At 33.3% G+C, this 27,241-nt stretch overlaps 1 protein-coding gene and 1 long non-coding RNA gene across 2 annotated transcripts; one reads left to right on the top strand and one right to left on the bottom strand.

Moving 5' to 3' along the window:
- The first annotated feature begins 903 nt into the window (after positions 1 to 903).
- On the top strand, positions 904 to 4,837 carry LOC106430647 (ferric reduction oxidase 7, chloroplastic). The gene is made up of 9 exons (XM_048742719.1): positions 904 to 1,453; positions 1,549 to 1,645; positions 2,179 to 2,376; positions 2,462 to 2,696; positions 2,811 to 3,138; positions 3,212 to 3,491; positions 3,567 to 3,822; positions 3,897 to 4,338; positions 4,496 to 4,837. Exons 1-9 carry the CDS (start codon positions 1,237 to 1,239, stop codon positions 4,663 to 4,665), a joined length of 2,223 nt encoding a protein of 740 aa, XP_048598676.1. The 5' UTR covers positions 904 to 1,236; the 3' UTR covers positions 4,666 to 4,837.
- Positions 4,838 to 9,232: 4,395 nt separating this feature from the next.
- Positions 9,233 to 10,213, bottom strand: LOC125579123. The gene is made up of 2 exons (XR_007317067.1): positions 10,161 to 10,213; positions 9,233 to 10,067 (listed from the first exon to the last, which is right to left on the bottom strand). It is a non-coding gene; the product is annotated as an uncharacterized LOC125579123 (long non-coding RNA).
- Positions 10,214 to 27,241: the final 17,028 nt, after the last annotated feature.

The following is a 27,241-nucleotide window of genomic DNA, read 5'->3' as shown; positions in this document are numbered from 1 at the left end:
ATTACTTCACTGGCACAAAACATTTATAACTGTAAATACCTTCTTTTAAAAGCAAAACTAATAAAAGCGTGTACAACAAATGTATTTTGATATATATTATATGCATCAAGTTATAAAGGTTGAAAACATTGCAAAACTGTTTGGAGCAAAGTTTTTAACTTCACGATCTTCATCTTGACGTCAGTTCAGTGTCGGCCCTGGCTACAAGCAGAAGAAGCATGAGCTTCCAGCTGACACGATAATAAGTATTTTCGCGGCCACATATTTATAAAAAGTGACTTTAGCCTAGTGGTTCTAAGAGAAATTACCAGTGATAGAGGTGCTGGGTTCAATTACCCTTAACTGTATTCATTTATTTTGGTCCTAAATATAAAATGGGACACGTGTCACTCCCAGAACGCACGAATTGATGACGTGGCTTAACGGGAGAGAGGCGAACATTTCTTTATATATATAGATTTCTAGGTGGAGAGAATGTCATTTATGGTTATTAATTGGAATAAATGACTATATTATTGACCATCAAAGACCATTGACCAAGACTCTTGACCAAAATTATTGACTTACTCTTCGTGGGTTTCATCATGTAATATGGGCTTTCGATCGGTAGTGGGAGGCATTAGTTCTCGAATAACCGAGTCGGACTTACGGTTTGGACTTAAGGTGAAACCCGGCTCCAACATTGTGGTTTAATCAATGACAAATGGTTGACATTATACAACTACTATGGAAAAAACAGTATAATACACAATACGATATATTGTGTATACTGTGTTTTCTAGCACTAACTGTAACCGTATATGAAAATGAGCTAGCGCAACACCCAAAATTATCCAAACATCGCACTCGTCATAATAACCATCTTATCTATATACTCTGTAGTGACTACTCACCGTCCCTTGCTTGTGGTTGAAATGAGACGTGCCAGTCTCTCCCAAGTACGGTTACTCTCACATGGAAATTGCCTTCTTCCCCTTTACTCTTTTGTTTTTTTTTTTGTTTTTTTTTTTAAATTGTGTACTAGGATTGATGTCGGAGGGAATCTTTCATTAATGCGAGTGATGTAACCTTGAATGGTTCACAAAATTTCTTCCTTTCTGTCATCTAATTATCTCCTGAATTTCTTCTCATAACCTCTCCTTTAAATCTGATGATGCGTTTGAGCAACCTCTCATCACTACACTGAGAAACCAAAGTAAAAGATTCACAAGAGTGAGCTACACAGAGAGAGTAACGATGGATGATCATGAAAGCCCTCTTTTGTCCAAGGAGCCATCATCGTCATCATCATCATCCGTGGTGGCTTCCTCGTTTAAATGGATTCTGAAAGTTTTAATGTCCGTGATTTTCGTTGCATGGATTGTTTTCCTTTTTGTGTACCCTGGGAAACTCGGCGATGGAATTCTTACAAATTGGAGAGCTGTTTCTTCCAACACTCTCTTCGGCACCACAGGTTTTACATTTCTTCTAATTTTCCGACAAAAAAAAGTTCTAAAATTGTAACTAATATTCATTTTCATCCTCCGAATTTGCAAAAAATATTTGCAGGAAGCATGTTCTTGATTTTCAGTGGTCCGATTCTTGTTATCTCCGTCTTAGCTTCTCTCTATCTGATCATCTCCGGAGAAGAGAAGGTGTTCACTAAGTACGTGTGGTCCACATTCATTACTTGAGTGTGATCACTAGTTGATTTTGAGACAACGCCGATCATATATGATTGCTATAAATTCCGAAGAAATTAAAAGGAAAATGTTTTCAGCATACACAAACCTTTTTTTTATGAACTAATTTTTAGTATACACAAACATTTCAGAGTGATAATATATATATATATTTGAAACAGTGTAAGAAAATAGTTTATTCATATATAACAACAACAATGTAAGAAAGAGTTAGAAAGTGTAACCAAGTGGTTTTGGTCTAATGGTAAATGATTCACAGCTGTGAGTATTGTTCTGGGGTTTAATTTTCCTTGGCCACCCGGAATACGGAATACTTTAAGTGGTAGAAAAACGCGGATCCTGTGTGTTTCGTAATGATTAGTCTTTAGACTTAGAAAACCTTTGAAATCACACTACGATTATAAAAAAAAAAGTCAGAAATTGAAGTTAACACTTATAAATAAATATGATACTGTCAATTTTATTAATTCCATATTTATTTCGGTGTTTATTGAAGGAAGAAGATATCGAAATTCCCAAGGTTCAGGCTGTGGACATTTCCTGTTCTTGTGGATGGGCCATTTGGAGTTGTTTCTGCAGCTGAGTTTCTTGTAATTATGATCTTCTCTGTGTTCTTCCTCTGGGCTATCTATGCATATACCATGAGGGATCTTGACCTTCTTGATCTCTTCCATGTGCTTCCCGAGGATAGAAGGTTCTTAAAGCTCATTTTCTTTGTTTCTTCCGTTCTTTATATATATATATTTTTGCTTCTCATTCCAATTATGGTGTGACTTCAGTATGCTTCTGTTGGAGATAACCGGTCTGCGTTTCGGGATGATTGGACTGTTGTGTATGGTGTTTTTGTTTCTTCCAATCTCGAGAGGCTCCATTCTCCTCCGTCTTGTCGATATCCCTTTCGAGCATGCTACAAAGTATCACGTTTGGCTTGGTCATATCACCATGGCTTTCTTCTCCTTTCATGGCCTTTGTTATGTTGTTGCGTGGACCGTTCAAGGTCGACTTTTAGAGCTTGTAAGTCTCTTCCTTATTTAGTTTTTTTTTTCTTTTTACTTATCTCTGTTGTGAATCTCACATATAATCCTATTATCAAGCTTCATTAGTATTTACTCTATCCCTGTCTCTCAGTTATTTGAGTGGAAAGCTATTGGAATCGCAGTGTTACCTGGAGTTATCAGTCTTGTAGCCGGTTTACTTATGTGGGTTACATCGTTACAGTACGTGAGGAAGCATTACTTTGAGCTTTTCTTCTACACCCATCAACTCTATATTGTCTTCGTTGTCTTCTTGGCGCTTCACGTGGGTGACTACTTATTCAGCATAGTTGCTGGAGGAATTTTCCTTTTCATTCTCGACCGTTTCTTGAGGTTCTGCCAATCCAGAAGGACTGTAGATGTAATCTCTGCAAAGAGTTTTCCCTGCGGGACTCTGGAGCTCGTCCTTTCGAAACCACCGAGTAACAATTCTGTTTCCCCTACCTCTAATCTAAAGCATTTACTGACTTTTTTTTTTTAAATGTCCAACTCTAGATATGCGATACAATGCACTGAGTTTTGTCTTTCTCCAAGTAAGGGAACTATCATGGCTACAATGGCATCCCTTCAGTGTTTCATCAAGCCCTCTAGATGGGAAGCATCATGTTGCCGTTCTCATAAAGGTTCTTGGTGGATGGACTGCAAAGCTTAGGGACCAGTTGTCAAAGCTATATGAGGCAGAGAACCAAGATCAGCTCCTTTCTCCTCTGTCATATCCCAAAATCACAACTTGCGTGGAGGGCCCTTATGGCCATGAATCTCCATACCACCTGGCGTAATGAGTTATAAATTTGCTTTGTATATTTGAAATTTGTTTCAATACAAATAAAGCTCGTATTTTGGATTGCAGGTACGAGAATCTGGTCTTAGTAGCAGGAGGAATTGGGATTTCGCCATTTTTCGCCATCTTAAGTGATATCCTACAAAGAAAAAGAGATGGGAAAGCTTGTCTACCAAAGAAGGTTTTAGTTATCTGGGCAATCAAAAACTCAGACGAGCTCTCTCTCCTCTCATCGATCGACATTCCTTCCCTTTGCCCTTCTTTCTCTCAGAAAATAAACCTTGAGATTAACATCTATGTCACAAGACAATCCGAGCCTCTCTTGGTAAGTTTTACATAAAACATTTTGTGCTTAAAGCCTTAATTTGTTGAATATTGTATTGTTTCACTGTCATACAGGAAGATGGAATGGTTCACAAGATGGTGAATCCTTCTGTGAAGCCAAGGAACAACGGGTGTCCCATGTCGGTATTAGTTGGTACAGGGGATAATATATGGGCTGGACTCTATCTGGTATCATCCACCATCGGGTTTGTTTTAATGATCACATTGTTGGACATCTTTTACATAAACAAATTCAACATAACGGCGTGGTGGTACAAGGGACTTCTTTTCGTGGTTTGTATGGTTGCAAGTGTGTTGATTTTTGGAGGTCTTGTTGTTGTTTTCTGGAATCTTTGGGGTGAAAAAGCCGGTGATGTAGAACCAAATGGCCACGACAAGGTGACTACGAATGGAGGAGAACTACATAATCCATCTGCGGAACTTAAAGGCCTTAACACAGAAGACGATATTCAGAGTTTCATCACTACTCGTTATGGCACGAGACCTGATTTTAAAGGTACGATTATAACTAGAGTTGACCGATCCGTTTTCATTACCCAGTACTCTCCGGATGGGTTCAATTCGATTCAGCTATACCGGCCTGTTCTAGTGCAAAACAAAATTATAAATGTTTTTCTGTTGTTTTGTCTTTGAAAACACATTTTAATTTGCAGAGATATTTGAGTCATTGAATGAGAAATGGGGAAGTGTTGATGTTGGAGTTATTGTATGCGGACCGGCCAGTCTTCAGTCTACCGTTGCCAAAGAGATACGTTCACATAGCATCTGGCGATCCACGAATCATCCACTTTTCCACTTCAACAGCCACAGCTTCGACTTGTAACTTTGCTTTCAAGGCTGAAGAGAATTATGTAATCAATCTGTGGAATCTAAAAGAAAAAGTATGCATATGCATGTAATAGCAGTCTGTATGTATTAAGGATACAGCTATGGGGAATATGTGACTTTCTATTTTCATGTATAATTATGCAAATATATGAGCTTCTTATATTGTACTATATGTGGGAAGTAAATCATGCAATCAAAAATTTTATAGAACAAGGTGTTAGCTTTAGGATAACAGTGGGAATTTATATGAATACATCTTTAAGATAGTTTGCTCAAGTTGGGTATTTTGCTTCTTGGACCCGGGGGCCAGAGAGTCACGTGTCAAATCTGTGAGATTTATAGATTGTATCTTTTTTTTTTTTTTTGTCAAACAAGCTTCAAGATTCATATATCTAAACGCAAGAGTTCGGTACAAAAGGGGAGAGAGAAGAGTACAATGCAGCTTTCGCAAGAGAATCAGCTACAGTATTGTGTTCTCGCCTAATAAAAGAGACATGGAAAAAGGCAAAAGAGAGTGATAGGAACTCGATATCCATGAGAACCCCAAAGAGCTCCACGAAATATGACTTCGAGTTTATAGTTCTAGCGAGCTCTTGAGAGTCGGTACGAAACCAAACGTTGGAGAGATAATTGCGCTTAGCATCCAGGACTGCTTCCCTAATAGCCAGCGCTTCCGCCATAAGGGGGGATGAGACACGGGTCAGGATTCGGGATCCTTCGCTGTGTACATCTAGGGATCGATCATTGAAGCACCAGCCCGCTTCTGCTCTAAGGTCGCTTGCAGCCCAAGCTGCATCCATGTTGCACCAGACCACATCTGTCCTGAGAGAAAGAGGAGCTTCGGGTGGGGGGGATCTCCGTGCAGGTGGGGGGGCGGTAGCTTGTGTCCCAACCCACTCCCGGGCTGAGAGTATGGCCTTTCCCACTGCCACCTTTGCCGTCACAAGCATGTTCCGAGATGTCCATATACTCCACAACAACCACGATGTCAAGTTACTTACAATGCCTGTTGGTGGGAGGCAAATGAGGGCCGCCATGATCGTGAAGGCTTCGTGTAAAGTCATTACGTTGTCGAAATTCGGAGTAACGCTCAGAGGTGCCAAGTCCCAAACCTGTCTAGCAAATGGGCAGTCGAAGAAGAGATGGAGGGCGTTCTCCGGTTCAAGACAATGTGGGCGTAGGCCAGGTACATTGATACCGCGACGTTGTAATTCTTCACCTAAGGGTAGCGCTCCACGGGCCATCTTCCATAGATATAGTTTCTGTTTCGGGGATGTGTCCTCCCGCCACACATGCTTTTGACACTTGAAGGAGGTAATCTGTGGGTGTGGTACTTGTTGTCGATCGTTGGCTTCTCGGAGTGCATAGTAGCCAGATCTTACACTATAGATCCCTGTCTTGGTCTTATACCAACAGTAAGTATCTTCTGCATTAAGAAGACTCGGCTTGATGAGGTATATCTGTTGGGCTACATTAGGGAAGATAGACTCGACCATCTGGTGGTTCCATTCTCCCGCTGCCTGCGTGATCAGGTCAGAGACAAAGAGATCTCTACTGTCTTCCGTTGGCGGTCCAAAGAGCATGGTTCGTGTCGATGGTGATATCCAAGAGTCAGACCAGATTTTGGTTGTGTTCCCATTTCCAATAGCCTTGCCGACCTGCAGTTTTAGGAGTTGGCAACCCGCTATCACGCCTTTCCATCCGTGAGATGCTGATTTGGGACATGTGGCCGACAAGAAGCTGGTGCTATGGCAGTATTTGCCAATGAGAAGTCGGGCCAGGAGACACTCCGGTTCCGTCAGAATCCGCCAAGCATTCTTAGCCAGCATAGCTGTATTGAAGTTTTGGATGTCGCGAAACCCGAGACCACCCGCATCCTTGTGTTGAGCTAGAAGGTCCCAAGAGATACAACTTATCTTCTTTATCTCAGGGTCATTATCCCACTAAAAGCGAGTAAGGGCTGATTGAATTTGATCACAAAGCCCTACGGGAAGTTCGAAACATGACATCGAGTATGTCGGGACTGCGGAGAGTATCGATTTTAACATGGTTAACTTTCCCGCTGCTGAGAGTCGGCGTGTGGACCATGAGGCTGCTCGTATCTTGATCCTATCAACAATCGAGGTGAATAAATCTCGCTTCCTCCTTGTGAACAACTCAGGCAAACCAAGATATTTCCCCACACCTCCTTCATTTTAAAACCCATAAGTCTAAAGATTCAGTTTCCAGTTTCAGAAGACTTGTAGTTTTTGTCTTTGAGAACCCGAAAGTTCCCAGGTGTTTAAGGCGTGGTCCCGAAGGACAACTTTTAGATGATTTTCTTAAACCTGTAGGTTATTTTACACTAAAATTTGATTTTCTTCTCACTGGTATTCTCTCACACATAATAAGGAATGAAAATCTTGCACTAAATATCAAATCCTGTAATATCTCGGATATACCCAAGCTTTGTCATATACGCTTTGTTAAACACCAATATTCTTTAACATATTTTAATATTAAATTATTTTAAACCGTTGTAAAAAAAAATATTTTGAACCTCTTTGAATTTTATCTTCTAATGGAAGCTTTTACCTCTGATAAATTGTCCTATATATCTCTTCATAAATCAAATCAGTCCTTAAACATATATCAGTATACTATTCTTGCTCTATATTATTGAATTTGTTTGAAACGTTGCCAGTCATTTGTTTACTCACTTGTGTTTCTATTACATCTGTATGATGATACTGTTTGTTTTATTGAATTTTAACAATTTCGAAGGCCAAACAATTCACAAGGCAATTAACTATGAATTGTGTAATATTTCAGATGCAATACTCCCCGACAAATTTGACGAAAATAATTTCCGGATTTGGCAACAAGAGATGCAACTATATTTATCACATTTGAAGTTTGATAAGTACCTTTATCCGGACAAACAAGTTAATCATGTTGGTAACACTGATGTTGTCATTTTTGCAAGTGAAGAGGCGTAGATCCATGGTGACTATATGTGTAAAGGAGTGATATTAGGCCAACTAATGACCCCTTTTATACATTATATTCTCAGGAAAAAAACTTCTAAGGCGTTGGGGTTAACGTTGGAGAAGAATCACAAAGCAAATGTGATGAGGCGTCAACATTTTTCCAATACTGAATTCTTACACTTCCAAACATTATATGTCATGGATTTTACCTGTTTTCACCCATGATATAAGTATGTTTTTAGATTCTTTATATGCATTTGGAGTTGTTTTAAAGTCTTTACAGATCTAGGTACTTATTGGACATAGTTGAAACTTTTGGATTCTAGAGCTTTGTGCTTTGCTGAAAACTTGAAGTCGGAGATGTTTAAGCATCGATTTTACACTGCACCTAAAGTGTCGATCGACACCATATTAATCCGTGAGCTTTGTGATGATTTGAGGAAATAACAAGTTTTTTCCAGAAGTTCCAAGAATTGCACCACAAGTCTCGGACCGCCTGTTAGGCTATTCACTACAAGAAAACACAAGTTTTACGAGGGCAGTTTTCCTCGTGATTTCGTCGTAAAAGCAGTGTTACGAGGAATTAGCGAGGAAACCCGTTTCGTCGTTATACGTTTGTCGTAACGCATATATCCTCGCTAATTCGTCGTAGCGTAGCGAGGAAATAATTTCGTCGTAAAAGCGAAGAAGAATATTTCGTCGTAAAGACCACGTAAAGCTTCCACGTAAGGACGTCGCTAAATTTCCTCGTAAATACCTCGAAAGCCATTCCTCGTTAAAGCCACGTAAATAACTCGAAAGTAAATACTCGTAAAGTAAACGTAAATATCTTGATAGCTTTCCTCGTAAAGACCACGTGAATTTTCCACGTCATTTCCTTGTAAACATTTCCTCGTAAAAACCTCGTTAAGCTTCCACGTAAAGAAGTCGCAAAATAGCTACGAAATTACTTCGTTTCGTTATTTTACAGAAATAAAAAAATTATAATTAAAAAAATTATTTAAATTATTAATAAAATTAAAATTCTAAAAAAATCAAAACCAAAATATTTTATATATAAATAAGTTTTGAATTCATAATACAAGAACCGAAATTAAAAAGAACTAAGGGTCGTTAATCGCCCGGTAGAATTCATCACTCCTCGCCGTTACATCCGCCTCGGCATGTGAGTCGTCGGTTGGTGACTACCTGGCTCACCGAACATCTCTCTGTAATGGGCAGTAAGTCTACCTTTTCGAACCTGAGAAAAAAATTTAATTTTTTAAATTTTCGTCAACAGTATATTTTCCAACATTATCCACCTAATCAACACTAAATAACATAAGATCCGTAAACTTATCTAAATTCCCTATACTAACCGCCTAATCTACCTAAACTAACCAAATTAGAGAGGAATTAGAGAGGCTTACCATTGCAACGAAACAGGGAGGAAGTGGAGAGGAAGTAGAGAGGAAAGAAAGAGTGAGCGCTCGGGGTGTATATATAAGATTACATTCCGTCGCAAATTCCTCGTAATTTTACGACGAATTACAGAGGCCCGTGTTTTTTTTTACGACGAAACAGCGAGAGATTACAAAGGCCCGCGTTTTATTATACGAGGAAGTTACGAGGAATTACAAAGGCCCGTGTTTTTTAGGTACGAGGACGTTACGACGATTTTGCTTACGTGGAATTACCGAGGAAAGCTTCCCTATAAATATACCCGTAACTCTCCTTCTCAACCCACACCCAAACTCCCAAATCACACCCTATCTCACTTCATACTCTCAAATCCAATCCTATTCAAATTATAAAAATTTGAAAAAAAGGAAGAGAAGAAGATATTGGAATTTATGTTGGTGAGACTTAAGTAATATAATTGCTGGAAGTCTTGCCACATGTAAATCCAGTATATTTCTTCTTCTTTTTTTTTCTAGTTTTTACGGTACGAGGTGTTTACGACGATTTTGGTTACGAGGTGTTTACGACGATTCCGTCCTACGTGGAATTAAAGTGGGCCGCGTTCATCATTTACTTTACGTGGTATTTACGACGAATCTCTCCTACGTGGTATTTACGACGAATCTGTCCTACGTGGTATTTACGACGAATCTGTCCTACGTGGTATTTACGACGAATCTGTCCTACGTGGTATTTACGACGAATCTGTCCTACGTGGTATTTACGAGGAATTCGTCGTAAGTTCGACGTTAACATACGAGGAATTAACGAGTATTCCATTTAAATCCCTAAAACCCGAAACCCCAAACCCCAAACCCCATATTCCTTATCTTCTACTTCATATATTCCAAACCCTATCTTTATTTTCATTCCAAACCACAATTACTTATTTTCATTCACTCAGAGAGTCTTACGTGGAATTAGCGTGCCCCGCTTTCTTTATTTTTTTTTTAATTTCGTCGTAAACTCCTCGTGGCCTTACGACAACCTTACGACGATTTTGGCTTGCGTGGAATTAGCGTGCCCCGCTTTCTTTATTTTTTTTAATTTCGTCGTAAACTCCTCGTGGCCTTACGACAACCTTACGACGATTTTGGCTTACGAGGAATTAACGAGTATTACGTATAAATCCCTAAAATCCGAAACCCCAAACCCCATCTTCCTTATCTTCTACTTCATATATTCCAAACCCCAAACCCATCTACCCTTGAACCTCAATCTATTCTTTCACCTCAAACCCTATTTATAAAATATTCCAAACCCCAAACCACAAGTCCATATTCATAATTAAAATAAACTTTCACATTACCTTATTCATAAATCAAACTCCCACATTATCTTATTCATAAAACAAACTACATAAAATCAAATACATCAATCGGATACATCAACATTCTCGTCATCACTAGAAACATCATTATTTTCATTAAACTCGTTTTTAACAGCTTCGTCTGTGGCATCGTCGGTAAGATCTTCGTACTCGTGATTATGCGGATCAATGAGAAGGATGTCATCAATTTCTTGTTCAGGTTCCTCGACTTCATTTATCTGTTCTTCTTGCAATGGTGGTTCTTCTCCACTGATAATTCGTCCTCGAGGTGTAACTTTGATCACAGCTAACCAATTTATACCCGAATCTCTCATTCGAGGGTATGGAAGGAAGCTAACTTGGTCTGCTTGTGAAGCTAAGATGAAAGGCTCGAATTTGTTGTACCTTCGTCCACCGTTGACATCAACTACACCGAATTTGTTAGACCGAACACCTCTGTGACGACGGAATCGAACCATTCACATTGGAAGAGGACGCATTTCAACTTCAATATCCCTGGAAATTCGACTTCAATAATCTCCGTCAAGATCCCGTAGAAATCTATTTCCCCTTTCACACATATTCCATAGTTACTGGTCGTCCGCTGTCTACCATACTCATATGTGTGAAAAGTATAGCCTCGTGTGAAATTACGACGAAAATTAATTGGATGGCCAAAAAAAACGTGAGCTACCTACCAAGTTGGTGGATTCAAAATTTCCTCGTTAAGTACACGTAAAGTATTTCGTCGTAAAGAACTCGCGAAGTTTACGTGGTATTTACAAGGAAATAGTGTTTCCTCGTAAAAGCCACGTCAATTTACATCGTCTTTACGACGAAATTGTTTTGTCGTTACCTTACGACGAAATAACGATGCTTCTCTTTTTCCACGTACTTTCCTCGTAAAATCAACGTACTTTTACGAGGATTATTTTTCCTCGTTAATTATCCTCGTTAAACTTACGTTTTCTTGTAGTGATTTATTAGGGGTTTTTGTTGTTTTGTAGCACACACTTCCTTTACGCTTTGCTATGCTTTGGAGGAACGCTTCATACTTTTTTAGAGGAGATAGAGCTTAGGATTGGAGAGATAGATCTGAACACCTTATAAGAGAAGATCTTGAATTCCCTTTATTTCTTTACTATATTCTCTACTTATCTATTGCAATTTATTCAGACCATCATAATGTTTTCTATGAATATGTCTTGAGTAGTTCTATTGTTAGAAATTAGGGTTCTTCAAAGGATACATGATGGTTTGTTAAATTTGTATTGTTGTTAGGGTAACTTAATTGGCTCTTCATCTAGTTGTTCTTATTGCTAAAGTTAGGATTGATCACCCTGAACTTAAAATTTAGGATTGATTGGCGCAAGCGAGAGCTTGGTCTAGAGACTGAACGAAACTTAGATGATCTAATTAGCTTGGCACATACTAGAGTTGGTCTAGATGATTAGAGAACATATCAAACTTATTCGCCAAAGCTTGTTTCGAAGTAGTATCGATCGACACTCTATGAGAATTCACATATGATAGTAGGACTCCTAGGTCTAGACACTAGATAATCTCTACATACAAAAGTTGACATATTATAATTCAAGTTTGAGTTCGAGAACAAATCTCCAAATAAATTCCTAACAACATATTTATTTTGCATACTTCTCATACCTGAGAATTCACCTAATTCTAGCTTCCCCTCATTTTGATAACTTATAAACATTACCATTTAAATTCTATGTTTACTGTTTTCTACATTATTTTCTAGTTTTATTTCGAAAACAATAAGTCTACTGGGATTGCGGTTTGCGCATGGTAAACTATTTTTTCAAAAATATGTTCTACTAATTGTGTGAAAAAATAATTTACATTGTATCGGTTTGTTTAAACTTAATATTTGACATTTTTAATAAATGGTCCAACCTATAACTTAATTTTCATTGAATGAAAAATCAAGAGATTTTATGATTAGGCTAATGAATTCTAAAATATTTTCATATAAACTTGGTCCGCTAAATAATGCGCCTTATGTGGATTAAAATAATTTATATAAAAAATCTAAATACAGAATAGTTTTGTCCGTTTGGTTGACGTGGCTACATGCGGCTGCGTCTGCGGCAAATTTTTTCATAAAGTTTGTTCGTTTGACGGGGATAGCTGCGTCTGAACCTACGTTGCACGGAAGCTTCATCGGACGTTCGCTTCCCGCTTCGGAATCGGAATCGGAATCGGAATCTTGTGGAAGCTTGCAGAATCTCGCTTCCAAAACGTTTCTAAAATATTCTCTTTAAAAACCTGTTGGAAGCTTATGATTCCGTTTTGGAATCACGCTTCCGTTTAAAAAAAAATACAATGTATATCAATAAAATATAAAACCATAGTTTTAATCTATATAAAATAAAAAAATTAATCGTAATGAATATTGAGTTATAAATATACAAATATCAAAAATAATACTATAAATTATCTTTATGCATTGAGATTTTTTATTGAAGATATAGCACATATTGAAACATATTGTGTCAATTAGTTATAAAGTATTAAAAATAATTAATATAATATTTTTTGTAAACATAATTTATGTGTATTTTTACAGTTTTAATATAAAAACATTTCAAAATTATTATAAATAAATAAATGTTTTATTTCAAATTTAAATCATATAATTTTTAGTCTTATTTTTTTAAAAAATTTACATATATATTTATATATATATTTATATATGGGTATACGCTTCCAATACGTACCCGCTTCCTAATATTTTAAAAAAATTTGCTTCTGCACTTCTTTACGCTTCTGCTTCCACGTACCCGCTTCCGTTTCCATGTAACATAGGTCTGAACGCTGCGTCATGCGTTTATAAAATTTGAACTGCGAATTAAATTATGCATGTATAAACTAATTTATCCTTTTGTCCTTAAAATATTTCAATATTTGCAAAATAACTTAAATCTAATTTGACGCAGACACTGCTCCATCTCACGCTGACGCAGCTCCATCTCATCTCATTTCATGCATCGACTCTATCATCTCCATCTTGTCCGGCTCGAGCTCTCTTTTCTCCGGCTCGAGCTCTCTCATCTCCGGCTTGAGCTCTCTCTGTCGAAGTCTTGATTTTGATATCTGTGACATTTGAATTTAGTTTCTTTGTTAAAGTGTAAGTCTTAACCTCTTTAGATTTGTCTCCTTTAGACTGTTTAATATGTTTAAGGTTCACTTTCTCGTAGTGGTCTTTGTGTCTTTATCGATGGTTTAGTTTGTTGGAACTTTACTTGATTGTGGATTAATCTGCTTTATTTTCTAGTTTATAGACTCAGTTTTCTCTTGTGATATTGGTTTTTAAGCTCGTTAATGGGTTTCAGGAAGACGATAACTTAATCATGTCTTTATTGATGATTTAATATGTTTTGTCACGTAATTTTAGCTTCTTCAAGCTTTCTTGTGCTTGTTTGGTTGCTTGTCTTGTTATGTCGATCTTGTTTGGTTGGTTGCTTGTCTTGTTATGTCGATCTTCAGATCAGTTCTTACCAGCTGTCAAAGACATGTAGATGAAAATATTTGTTAAATCGAAAGGTTAAAAAAATACAGTAACATATCCCTTTCTTATTAATAGAGAATCAAATTTGGAAAATAACCTTTATTTTGTATTTTAATTACACCACTGACATGCTGACGTGTCACGTCCACATGCATTCTCATACTACTTTACTAATAATCCTCCTTTAATTAGACTATTTACGCCTAACGCCATTAGTACCACTTATTTTATGCATGAAATATCTTTAAAGATGTTCGTATATATATTGTTTCCACATGACATCGTTTTGACTCCTCCATCATTTAATATAACAACCGCCATAACCTGCCAAATAAACTTAAAATGATTAATAAGTTTGTCACTTTGTCGTGTCTGTTTTGCTCATCTATACTGTTAACATTTTCATAGAAATGTTTTGCTTGACATATGAACATTTTATCACCTCATTTTGTATAGCGTTTCTAATTATGTGTGTCTTTAACTTACCAGATTAGCTCGACTGATTATTAGTTTATGTCAGGAAATGATTTTGCATGACATACAAACACTTACACAACCTCATTGAAATCGTTTGTACAAAATCAGAAACCATTCACCAACGGTTCTACACTAGCCTTGACAGCCTCATACACGATTCTAATGGCATTATGAAATTATATGCTACCATATAATTTTGACATTGTAGTTGTTCTTAAACATTGTACTATAGATTGTTTGATATTTTTCTAATTATGTGTGTCTTAGTTTACAATGGTCTTTTTCATATTTGAACCCTTTCAAATCTATGTGAAAAATTATGGTGAAAAATATTTTTTTAGGAAGCAATAATCGGGTGGGTGCTGTGGAAGAGATTATTGAGATGGTTTGGGGAAATTCTTTTTTTTTTTGCTTACATAGATAACTGTTTTATGTGAGGGTTTTCCAAAAATTTTGTTCGACCCAGAGGTTCCATACATTGAGCCCTTTAAAATGAAGTAATAGCCATCTAATAACGTTTTTCTATTTTTTATTTTTATAATTAATCTGATATATATATATATATATATATATATATATATATATATGTATATGTATACTGATATTTTATCCTAATTAGTTTGTATAGGATACCTAGTGAAACAGATTGAAGACAAAATCCAATAAGATTCGTTTTGGTTTTCCCAATAAGATTTGTTAAGACATAATGACATATATTACAGGTTTTCAGTTGTTAGTTATGTTTTAATTTCACAATTTATAATTTCCTGATGTTTATTATTATCTTGATTGTAATAAGATCAGGTAATCTAACTTTGTTTTGTTTGTACAAACAACTACAGAAGTGATTAATAAGGGAAGATGATAACCTGTGATAAAGTTCGAGTGTGTGTTGTTGGCCATCTTCAGTTTTTTTTTTGGAGACAAAACCTTCAATAAAAGCAATGCTGTCATGGACTTGGCCTATTAATATTGTGGTAGAACCTAATTATGTGGGCTTAGTAAAGTTATTATGGAAAACATGATCCAAGGCTTTTAACACATTAATCTAATTTGACGGAATTTTTTTACTATATAAATTCATTTACTACCTTTTTAATTTAAAAAGTATTACTATGTAACAATATATATATATATATATATATATAATGAATTATTATGTAACTTTCGTAGTTTGATAATCGTTTTATCTTGCGCAAAGCGCAAGTCTTAATCTAGTATATTAGCTACAAACATAACAAACAATCTTTTATGATATTAAATTACTGTGTTTAACACTATGTTCGGTTCTTTGATAAGGTATACTATAAAAAATAATTAGATTTTGACTTGTGCACCCGTGCGGATATTGATTCTCACATTTTTATACATTGATATTTATTTTTAAAAATTAGGGTCCAACTAGTGACTATTCTGGAAACAAGAGGAACAAATAGAAAAATAACGTAGATGAATAAAATAGTAGGAATGAAAAAGAATAATTGTTCCTTCTCAAATATAACAAAGAATAATTTGTTCTTTATTTCTCTACAAAAAAAGGAATGAACGGGAATGAGAATGAAAAAATATTCCTTGTGAATGGTAATATTTTTAGGAACGTTAGAGAATGCATTATTCCACATCATTCTTTGGTCACCATTCATACCCTTAGTGCTTTATATTTTAGATGGATCGTAATATAACTAATTGTATTCAAAAGACCTTAATCGAATCAGGTAATATATTTATTTTTGGTACAAATATCCAAACCCTTTTTAGATACATTTGTTATTAAGATATTTTTATGTTCCTATACAACAGAACCAAACTCATCCAGATCTAGAAAGACCTTACTCAAAACCCAAACATAAATTTATAATATTCAAGCAGGACCTTATTTCAAAACAAAAGAAAAACGATACCCGAAAAGAACAATTTGTACCTAAATAGATAACCAATGTTCATGCCTAACTGATTTTAGTGAAATTGCCAAAAAAATACCATTTTTAAAATACCACTTTTCATGTTTACACTAACCACTATTACCATCATCTTTAATGAATGATAAAAGACATTTATAACTTTTTGATTAACTTTGACAAAAAAAAACATATGGTTAACTAATCTAAACAAAAAACATTAACTCTAAACCCTAAATCATCAACTCTAAACCCTAAACCATGAAACATCCACTCTAAACCCTAAACCACGAAACACCAACTCTAAACCCTAAACCAAAAACCTTCAAATCAAAACCTTAAAACATCAACTCTAAACCCTAAACGTAAACCCTAAACCCTAAATCTAAACTTACAAAATCAACTTTAAATCCTAAATCATCAACTCTAAACCCTAAACCATGAAACATCAACTCTAAACCATAAACCTCGTAACATCAACGCTACACCCTAAACCTTCATATCTAAATCCTCAACCCTATATTTTTCTGAAATTTGAACCAAAAACCCTAAAACACTAAACTTTCAAATCTAAACACTAAAACATCAACTCTACACCCTAAACGTAAACCCTAAACCCTAAAATCCTAAAATTTCAAATCTAAACCCTAAAACATCAACTCTAGGGTTTTAGGGTTTAGGGTTTAAGATTTAAGGTTTAGAGTTGAAGGTTTAGGGTTTAGGGTTTAAAGTTGAAGGTTTAGGGTTTAGAGTTGATGTTTTAGGGTTTAGGGTTAATTTTTTAGGGTTTAGGGTTTAGAGTTTACTTTTTAGGGTTTAGGGTTTAGTGTTGATAGTTTAGGGTTTAGGGTTTAGAGTTAAAATTTAGGGTTTAGAGTTGATGATTTAGGGTTAGAGTTGAAGGTTTAGGGTTTAGGGTTCAGAGTTGAAGTTTCGGGGTTTAGGGTTTAGAGTTGATGTTTCAGGGTTTTGGGTTCGTATTTCAAAAGAAAATAGGGTTTAGGATTGGTGATTTAGGGTTTAGGGTTCGTATTTCAAAAAATGAAATAAGGTTAGGATTAATGGTTTAAGGTTTAGAGTTGAGTTTTAGGGTTTAGGGTTTGAATTTCGAAATAGTATAATTCGAACAAAAATAAAAATAAATATTTTTTATTTTTTTAGATTTTTATTTATTTAAATATTTATTTATTATATATATAAAAAACAAGGGTATAAGAGTCTTTTGTCACTTAATGAATAATGTATTTTTGAAAATGTCTCTTTAGTGGTGGTAAAAATGAAAATTTGTAGCATTAAAGTGGTAAACATGTAATTTTCCCATACTAGAAATTACATGTTTACCACTTTCATGGTACCACTTTTCATTTTTACCACCACTAAAGAGAAATTTTCAAAAATATTTTCTTCATTAAGTGGCAAAAGACTCTTATGCCCTTGTTATTTATATATATATGATAAATCATTATTTAAATAAAAAAAATCAAAAAATTAAAAATTAAAAAAATAAAAATAATATTTTTTCAAATTATACTTTCTATGAAAAAAGAATTCTTTTTTTTCAATTTCAAAAAAATAAAATAACACTTTTTATGTTTTCGAATTATACTTTTTCAAATTCGAACTTTTTATAAAAAAAATTTTTTGAAATTTTTTTTCGAATTTTTTATTTTAAATTTCTTTTTGAAAAACAAAAATTATGTTTGAAACTATTTTTAAAATTTTTTTATATATTTTTTAAGTATTTTATTTATATATTTATTTGAGTCCTAAATTTCGCATTCCAAAAACCTTACCCCCACCCCTCAACTCTAAACTCTAAGTATAGATTAGTAGATTTTAAGGGTATATTTGTCTTTTACTCTTTATTAAAAGTGAGTGTAAAAGTGTTTAGTGTAAACATGAAAAGTGGTACTATGAATGTGCTATTTGTGACAATTTCCCTTTATACTGCTATCTATATTTCCAAACAGTAGCAAAATATACTTCAGTTTTAATTATATAGATAGATGGGTTCAAAGTTAGTTTACATGGTTTTATAAAACTAATGAGCAATGAGTACTCGGGATATTATTGATAAAGATATGTTTAGTAAATAGTGAAATCGTAATTAGTGATGAATACTTAATTTGACATATATTTTTTAAATACAACAATTACTATAAATATATTTCTTACGAAACATGTCCATATATTATATAATACAATAATTTATGTCATATAATTGAAGATAAGTTATTTCAATCAAATGTGTCCACATTGAGAACCGATACCGATTGTGAGTTGTTTTGCTCCTTGTCATTAACCTAAAGATTTGATAGAAATCTCATCTTCCGTCAAGCTTCACATGGCGTTTCGAGTTGTCTCTTCTCCGCCTCTGCCATTCCGCTCGACGACTAGTGAACTTTATTGTTCTGTCTCCTGGTGTATGAAGCTTTGGTATCTATATTGCATGTGTTATTCTCTATAAGAGGAGACGCAAGCCGGAGGTATCTTCCAAGTTTGAAGTCCTCACCTTGTCCTCGTTCAAAGGAGCTCTGTTGTGGTCAACATGCATTGTTTAGTTTTTGGTTTCTTTTAATCTGGTCCTTGCTCTTTCTAGTCTAGATTGATAAAGTTAAAGATTGTGTTATCTCTGTTGATCTTTGTCTCCAATGTGTGGGCTGTTGTTTCCGGGGACCTTTCGTTTGGTTCGTCGGACTGTTCTTACTAGGATTAGTGGTAATCACCGGTCTATGTATCTTGTTTTAGTTAATCTTAATGAAAACAGTGTTTAAAAAAAAAAGAGAACCGATACCAATAGTAGTTAATTGTAAATGTGATTCGACAAAACAAAGAAGAAATAATACTTTTTCCATTCTAACAAATAACTTCACTTTTATGAACGTAAAACCATATAAAATCAATATATGGTAAATAAAACTATGAAAAGTTGAAGAGAAAAAGACTAGGATAGCACCAAACCAAGTTTTTGTTCCCAAAGTAGCACTCAAGGCTCAAAGTCACAAAAGTAGGTTTCATTAAAGAGGTAAATATACACTTATACCCCTTGGGTTAATTAATCCAAACCTTAGGATTTAGAGTTAAGGGGTGGGATTTTGGAATTAGGGTTTAAAATTTTATAAAAAATAAATACTAAAATAAAAGATAAAAATTTTAAAAACAAAAAGTATTTTTAAATTATAAAAAGAAAATTTGAAAAAAATAAAAAAAAAAATTCGAAAAAAAAATTATAAAAATTTCGAATCTGAAAACATATAATCTGAAACTATAAAAAAAATTCATTTTTTTAATTTTAATTTTATTTATTTATTTTTATTTATTTTTTTTTGTTTATTTAATTTTAATCCAAGGGTATTAGGGATATTTTACCCTTTAGTGAATGTCATTTTTGTGACTTTCTACTTCTAGTATCATTTGTGAGACATAAACTTCAAAAGGTGCTATTATTGACAATTGCCCTAAGTTAAAATATGTTGACAATTCTTCAGGTAATAATTAAATCGAGGACAATTCTCTAGTAATAGTGATTAAAGGATGCCATATACTATAGAATTCATATAACTATAGAATCCATAGAAAGAAATCCTAATATATTATGTCATATAAGTATATTTAGTTGTTCGCTGACCTATATTATGTTATATACCTATTTTTATTATGTCATATACGTATTTTTATAATGTGGCTATCAGTTTGGCATATATACTCGTTAGTCATTTATTTATTTTTTGCCATTAAAAACACTAGGAAACAACCCCACGCGTAAACGCGCGGGAAGAGAAGACGTTTATTTTATTTTTTTTGTATTTTAATGTTTTAGCTTAAGTAATTTGGATAATTGGTTAATCATTCCCCAAAAATGTAAACTATTAAATTCGTAAGGATTTTAAAAATGGTCTAATATACTTATATAAAAAAGAGTAGTAAACTATAAATGTGTATGTAAATGAGCAAATATTATGTTTTGTGTTTACAAAATTAATAGTTATTGGGTAGCATTGCAATATTAAGTAACGTAGTCATCTTAGATTATTTTCTTCCTTTTTCTTTGTGGTTGTTTTACTTCTTGGGTTGCTACTTTCATTGCATTTAGATTGTCATCTTTGCTTTCTTCTAAATCTTTTGTCGTCTTTGATGTTCTCTTTTTTCTTGATTTCTATTGTTTGGAATCATTTTTTTCTTCTTTCCTTTTAGCTTCGTCTATAGTTTTATTTATTATTGTAGGCTGTAAATTAAAATGTTAGTTTTAAACTTTTTTATTAATACCATAAATTGATTAAGACAACTTTTATTTAAACCCTCAATCTAATTCGTATAAGTTGTACCTCTTCAATATTAATTAGTGTTCCTGTCATTCATGTAACTATTAATCCAGCCAAACTTGAATTATAATTAAAAGATGTGACTTTAACATTGAATTCGAAAATCGTCCCAATACGTTTTTCAGATAAATCATAAAAAGGAAATAATTCCGTTATCACTTGAATCATTGTATGATTGTTCATGAATATAGCAAATTTAAATATCATTTTTTATTTATACACTATAGTTCAATACTAATTACAAGTATTACACTTACGTGGAATTTTATCAAGTTTGGTTGCTGATTTACCCATAATTCTGGCCATGTCCTTGTTGAATGTGGTTAATAATACTGTATCTGAGTTATCTTCGACAATAATTTCAAATTTATATCTGTTTCAAAATATTTGGTATTAATAATCTGTTACTTATTTGAATTAAATAAATTTATTTTTCTTAGATACCGTAAAATTCCAACAATATCCAGTTTTGTGCATTTTTTGCAAATGAGTTTCCCATATATTATTTGAAGTATTTTAGCACAATGATTAAAAGATATGTAATTCCATCCATTCATTGAACTAATTTCAATAATTTTTCCTTCGATGGTAAACTCTTTGTCTTGATAATATATGTTGCACCAAAGATTTTAATTTTTTATATAATTATGTATTTTGGACTTTTATAAGTCAAATGTTTGTAATAAGAAATTAATAATTTACCTACCTCAAACAAATCTTTGGCAATGAAATCTATTATTTCTGTTATTTTGACAATGTTATCATTTGTTTTCCTAAAACTGCATTTGCCCTTCCCTTGTATTGTAGGTGTTCTATATTGACCACAAATTTCTATATTTTATGAATTATATATATATATATATATTTAACTACCTTGTTTTAAATGGTTGAATTATATTTAAAGGATCATCTTGATATGTTTTGGAAGCAGACGCTGTTTTTAAGTAAAGATATCATAATATTCATGTTTACAGTAATTTTGTTTTATTGTTAAGACTTAGTTATTTATTAATCTGAATTTTGATTTTTTTTCTTACAATACATGAATATGTTTTGGGATTAATACTTATTATTATCAGAGTTACACCATATGCTTCTTTATTTTTCATCTAATTTTGGTACATATCTACCATATTGTCTCATTAATTTGCACTTTGCTTCCCTTGTTATTCAGTTATGGGAGAATAAACATAATGTAAAAGAGGTTTAATTAATTCTAAAATTAATAAAAGAAGGCCATTTCGAATATGAAACATTATACAATATTTAAATTTATATAAGTGATTTTTTTATTACTCATTGTTGAAATGTTTAACTAACCCTTCTAATTGTAGATCTAGGTTTATTCTTCTTTGTCCAACATTAATAACATCTATATTTATCTTTTCTTCAATACGAGTTTGGTTTGCAGAGTCTACTTGATTATGTTTATGTTGCTGACAAAAAAATAAAAAAATAGCGCCAATAATATCTGCAATTAACATTTTTTCTATCAATATGCAGTTTATACATTAAAAGTTTTGTGTGTGTGGATTTCTAATTACCATCATAAGATAAATTCTTGTCAGCAATTTTCATAAGTTGATCATAATCACCAAACCTAAATTTCTTCTTGTTTATTAGTACGCTCTCTTCTGATGCTGGAGTTATAGTGGAATTTTCATTCAGCCCTGAAATTTTATAACGTTCACCAGCCCTCCATACTTCAAAATCATTGAAGATATAGATATTTCCCTTCAAAATCTCCATAGAAAATTGATGAATGTGACGAGTATAAATTGATCCCATAATATTTGATTCCTATGTTAGAAATTATTTTAGTTTTTAAATATATTAAATTACCATTTTTAATTAAGACTTATAATTTAATTACCATTTTTACGATTTCTTACTTCCCATAGTCGAATTATTCTTTCGATAATTTTCTGATTGCCACGTTTCATGTTGATATTTTCAAAAAACTTGTATGAAGGGAGTTTTATTCTATGCATATCTATTTTTTTGTGAGTAAATTAGTGGTCTTCCTTTTTTATTCATAGAGGCAAAAATTCATGAACCACTGATCTGTTAGTTATGGAAAGTTGTGTTGTTTTTTTCAGTCGTGACCCTTCATTTTTGAAATATATTAATTGTTATAGTTTTGTGGAAATTGTTGTGAATATTTCACTGGCAAAAGTAGTTTGAAGTAAAAGGACATGTTTTTGGCCTTAAGATTGTGAATTTTCGTTATTTTAAATGCAATAGTTTGACAAAATTTGAATTTTTTTAAAATTCGGCCTCATCATTCTAAATAGGTGCCATTACATATGAACATTAATATAGTTTATCTTAAGATATTTATCACAAATAATAATAATAAATAATTATTTACAGTGGTAAATTGGTAATAATTTTAAATAGGTGTCTTTCATGTTTTGTTGAACAAGTTATAATAGCTTAAAATAAGCCACTGAGATATGTAACTTCGTAGATTTATGCAATTCATGTATGCAAATATACAAAAATGATGGAGACGAATAGACACAAAGTTTTAAAAACACTATTTTCATTTTTTTGTTTGGTTTATTTTAATATATATAATCTAATTGTGTGACCTTTTCACCTTAATCTAACCGTGTGACCTTATTTTTATTTATTTACATTTAATCAAAACACCAGACACCATTATTCAATCATCAAAGGGTGTAAGTTCCAACTGTTATCTTAATGAGTTTATCCCTATCCCTTCATCTAATGTGACCAAAACCACTACCGGAGAAACCAGCGCAGAGCCATGACAAAGCAATTGATGGATCCAATAGATGGAGACGTGGAATAACACCACCAGAGTCGCAATATTTCTCACCGAGCAAAACATAACTTAATTAACAGTTGCAATTGTTTGTGATCAACACTAACTCCTTCACATTATTCAACTTCGCTTTCATGCCATTGAGGGAAGCACCATCATTATTGTCATCAGTCACCACAACCAAGGGAATCAGCCGAATAAAGACTCCATAATGGACCGAAAATTGAGAAGCCGTGACGTCGTCAATATGTCGGGAGGGCTCTTGCTTTCCGGTATGTCATCCATAGGACAGCTCTGTATCTGTTATTCCATGACAAAACAGATGGTGAGGATCTTACGCTGTCGAAACCGTTGAATCTTAGAGAAGGAGGGAAAATAGTGGTTCAGTGGTTTGAGTGTTATAGTGTGTGACAACAACCAGAGGTGCCATATTTTTTACCGGCTAAGGGTTCTAGAAATCTCTTCTTCACACTTTCTCTACTTCTTACAGACATCAAAACCAGTAAAAAGTCCCACCCTATTGATTAAAAAACAAAACAGAAGAATGGAAAGGGAGGCTACGTTCTGACTATTAGGGTTTGGGTGTTAAAATTGTTAGAAATTGATTAAAATGCAAAACAGAACAATGGAAAGGGAGGCTATGTTCTATGTTCTGACAATTAGGATTTGGGTGTTAACTTTGTTAGAAAGAAATTGTTTCAAACTATTGCTTCTAGAATAGTTTATGCAACTTTATGCTAACGTTTTTAAATAGAATTTAGAATACCACAATCATACCTTATTGGAGACTAAAAATATAGAATTGAGTTAGACAATGAATGCTTAAGAACCAAGTAAATTTTCTTTAAAATTTGTTGCTGTAAAAAGTTCAATATATAACATTCTGAAAAGGTACATCTTTGGTTTTCTTAAAACGTAGGTGTTGTTTGAGAAGGAGTCTTTTGAGATAAGAGTTTTAACAAAACATAAGTTATTTAAACAAAAGAAAATTTTAGGACCATTAGATAAAAAAACAATTATGACCGTCAGATTGTAACTTTTCCATTTTTTTCAAAAAAATACATGAATTATGAAAATGTATGTCTCTTACTATTAAAGAGATGTGTCATTTCAAATAAATAACTGTTTAAAGCAAGAGTATTTTAATAATGAAAAAATATGATTGTGGCTCTTAAAAAAGTTGTGTTGTTTAAAATAGATGACTATTAAAAGAAGAGTTACCAAAAAACATTGATGACATCATCATTCATATCAAGAGTGTTTTATGTCCATTAGATCACAAAATAAAGTGAATTCTGACCATTGGATCAGATTTTTTTTTCTTATTCAAAAAAAGATGAAGTTGTAGGAGAACAAAAACATGTTTGCTATTATATATAGATATATTAAAAGAACATAAGGAACTTATATGATTACAATTAATAAAAAGAACCAATAAAAAAATTTGTAGTGTGGTGAACAACAAATAAACTTAAAAAATTACACATAATAAAACCATATGTATAATATGTGCAAAATAAAATTTGGAAATATAACGTTTTATAACACGTATAAGATAAATTCATTTTATGTGTCGATTAATCCAATAAATTATATGTGTTTGTTTTTATCTTATACAATCTATAATAATACATATAAGATAAAATTTATTATTATAAACATATCATTATTATTATAGCTGTGAGGTCAAATGAATCTTGGTGAAACAAAAGTGTACTATCTAAATGCAACACCTAGAAAGCATTTCTTATGCAAATGTTAATCAAACCACTTTTATGTAAAATTATTTACTTTCTCTAGAGAATTAACTGTTAGTCTAAAGTTTATCCAAATTCATTAGAAAACTGTTAAGTAAGCAATGACAAGATGTTAGGTGCTGACACGTAATCAAGTCTATATTGTAAATAATACAAAATTGAGCTTACAACTTTTTAAAAGATCCTCAAATAATATATAGGGAATTGTGTAATCTTAGAATCTATCTAGGAAGCATGGAATTGTCAGTGGTTGCGCACTTCTCACTCTGAAAACGGAGTCAAAAGCGAAAGCACTCGGAATCGCATAAAATCGACTTGGAATCGTGATTCCAAGATTAATGTGGTTGGAAGGGTGACAGAAGCTCACGAATCTAAAGTGGAAGAGTTGATGGCTTAGATCGGAAGCGTTATGGTGGTCGTATCATAAACACAATGGATAATTAGAGAAGATGGTGCTTGAAAAATATGATATTATAAACATCAGCTGCGTTAGGGTGGTCCCTCCACTTTATAAACATAACATTTTTTTTTTGTATAAACATAACAAGTAAAACTTAAATTTATAAAGAAATAAGAAAAATAGATGAGAACAAAAAGTCTTAATATTTAACTTGAAAGCAAAGGTAATTTCATCATGTTCTGTTTTCTGAATATTAATCCAATTATTTGTTTGATATTGTTTGTATTGATTAACTGAGGTGCTCTATTCTGTTTTTAATTATTAATATATATACATATATATATGTACATATAACGTAAATAGAGAGTGCTATACTTTTTATATTTAATACATATTTTTTTTGAATTGTGTACTTGATTTTTACTATTAAAATATCTATTTTAATATAATAATATATTTAATATACAATAATATGTGTGTATATGCTTCCAACACGTACCCGCTTCCTAGATATTTTTAAAAAATCGCTTACATGCTTCCAAACGCTTCTGCTCCCGCGAACCCGCTTTCTATTCCCTCTAATGTATGAATCTATGTGGATTCAATCCCTAAGTACTACAACTGAACCTCTTATTTGTGAGATTAAGTTTTTCAAGGGTTAATTTGAGCATATAAAATTTGGCACCATTGTCAGAACTCTTTCTTATTACCATTAGATTTAGTTTAGAATATAGTCTAGATTTTTATTTTTTTGCTTACTAATATTTTTTTCTTCTTTTCCTGCTAACACAGGTACTTTTGAAGAAGAATAAGACAACGAGTGTCGACGCTATGACAGCGGAGTCGAGTGATACTATGCCGTATGAATCGAGCGATATTATGCTTATGGATGCGCTCGACACCAATCGGCCGGAAGCAGGTAAGTATACACTTATGAATTTAAATACTGAGAAATTAATCCTAGGAGACCCAGAAGGTTGAACATGAACGCAACAAACTAACTCATTAATAAAAAAATGACTGCAATCCTTGATAAAATTAACACAATTTTAAATAATGAGAAGGAACACAAATTTACATTGCAAGACTACTTAAGTCCTGATACAGCCTATTCCAATAGGTCTGCGATCAGAATACTAGAGAACAACACAAGAAGTTCTGAGCATAATCTCGATTTCCTTGTTCCGGTACGTTAGAATCCTTTCCATGGATTTCCTGCAGAACACCCACATGATCACATAGATAAGCTAGAAGACATGGTGTGTGACGATTACAATCGCTGCAAGCTCTTCTCATTCTGTCTCAAAGGAGACGCCAGAAGGTGGCTGAATCAGTTACCAACTGAATCCTTGACTTGCTAGAGAGATATAAGAAGCGCTTTCATTAACAACTTTTTCGATGAAGCAAGATAGTGGGAGGCGAGAAACAAAATTCTACATTTTCTCAAGGTCTCCGAGAACCTTTTAAAAATGCTTGGGAGAGGTTTAAAAATTACCAGCTTGAATTCCGTCACCATGGTCACTCTGAACTTTAACTAATCAACATATTCAACAGAGGTCTTAACCTAAATAACCAGACCACACTTGACACAACCAGCGAAGGGAACTTCAATACCAAGAAGGATTATGTTACACAATTGAAGCAATTCATTTATTATCAACACATTTATTAGAGAA

The sequence above is a fragment of the Brassica napus genome, chromosome A10, assembly GCF_020379485.1.
Source record: "Brassica napus cultivar Da-Ae chromosome A10, Da-Ae, whole genome shotgun sequence".
Taxonomy (NCBI): domain Eukaryota; kingdom Viridiplantae; phylum Streptophyta; class Magnoliopsida; order Brassicales; family Brassicaceae; genus Brassica; species Brassica napus.
Note: the sequence above shows the minus strand (reverse complement) of the source record. Positions and strands in the feature narration are given on the sequence as shown.

Bases quoted from the DNA above. Each gene is read 5' to 3' on its own strand.
- LOC106430647 (XM_048742719.1), top strand. From the start codon at position 1,237: ATGGATGATCATGAAAGCCCTCTTTTGTCCAAGGAGCCATCATCGTCA. The intron at 2,377-2,461 runs GTTCTTAAAGCT...GTGTGACTTCAG, and splicing joins GTGCTTCCCGAGGATAGAAG to TATGCTTCTGTTGGAGATAA. The intron at 3,492-3,566 runs GTAATGAGTTAT...TTTGGATTGCAG, and splicing joins GAATCTCCATACCACCTGGC to GTACGAGAATCTGGTCTTAG.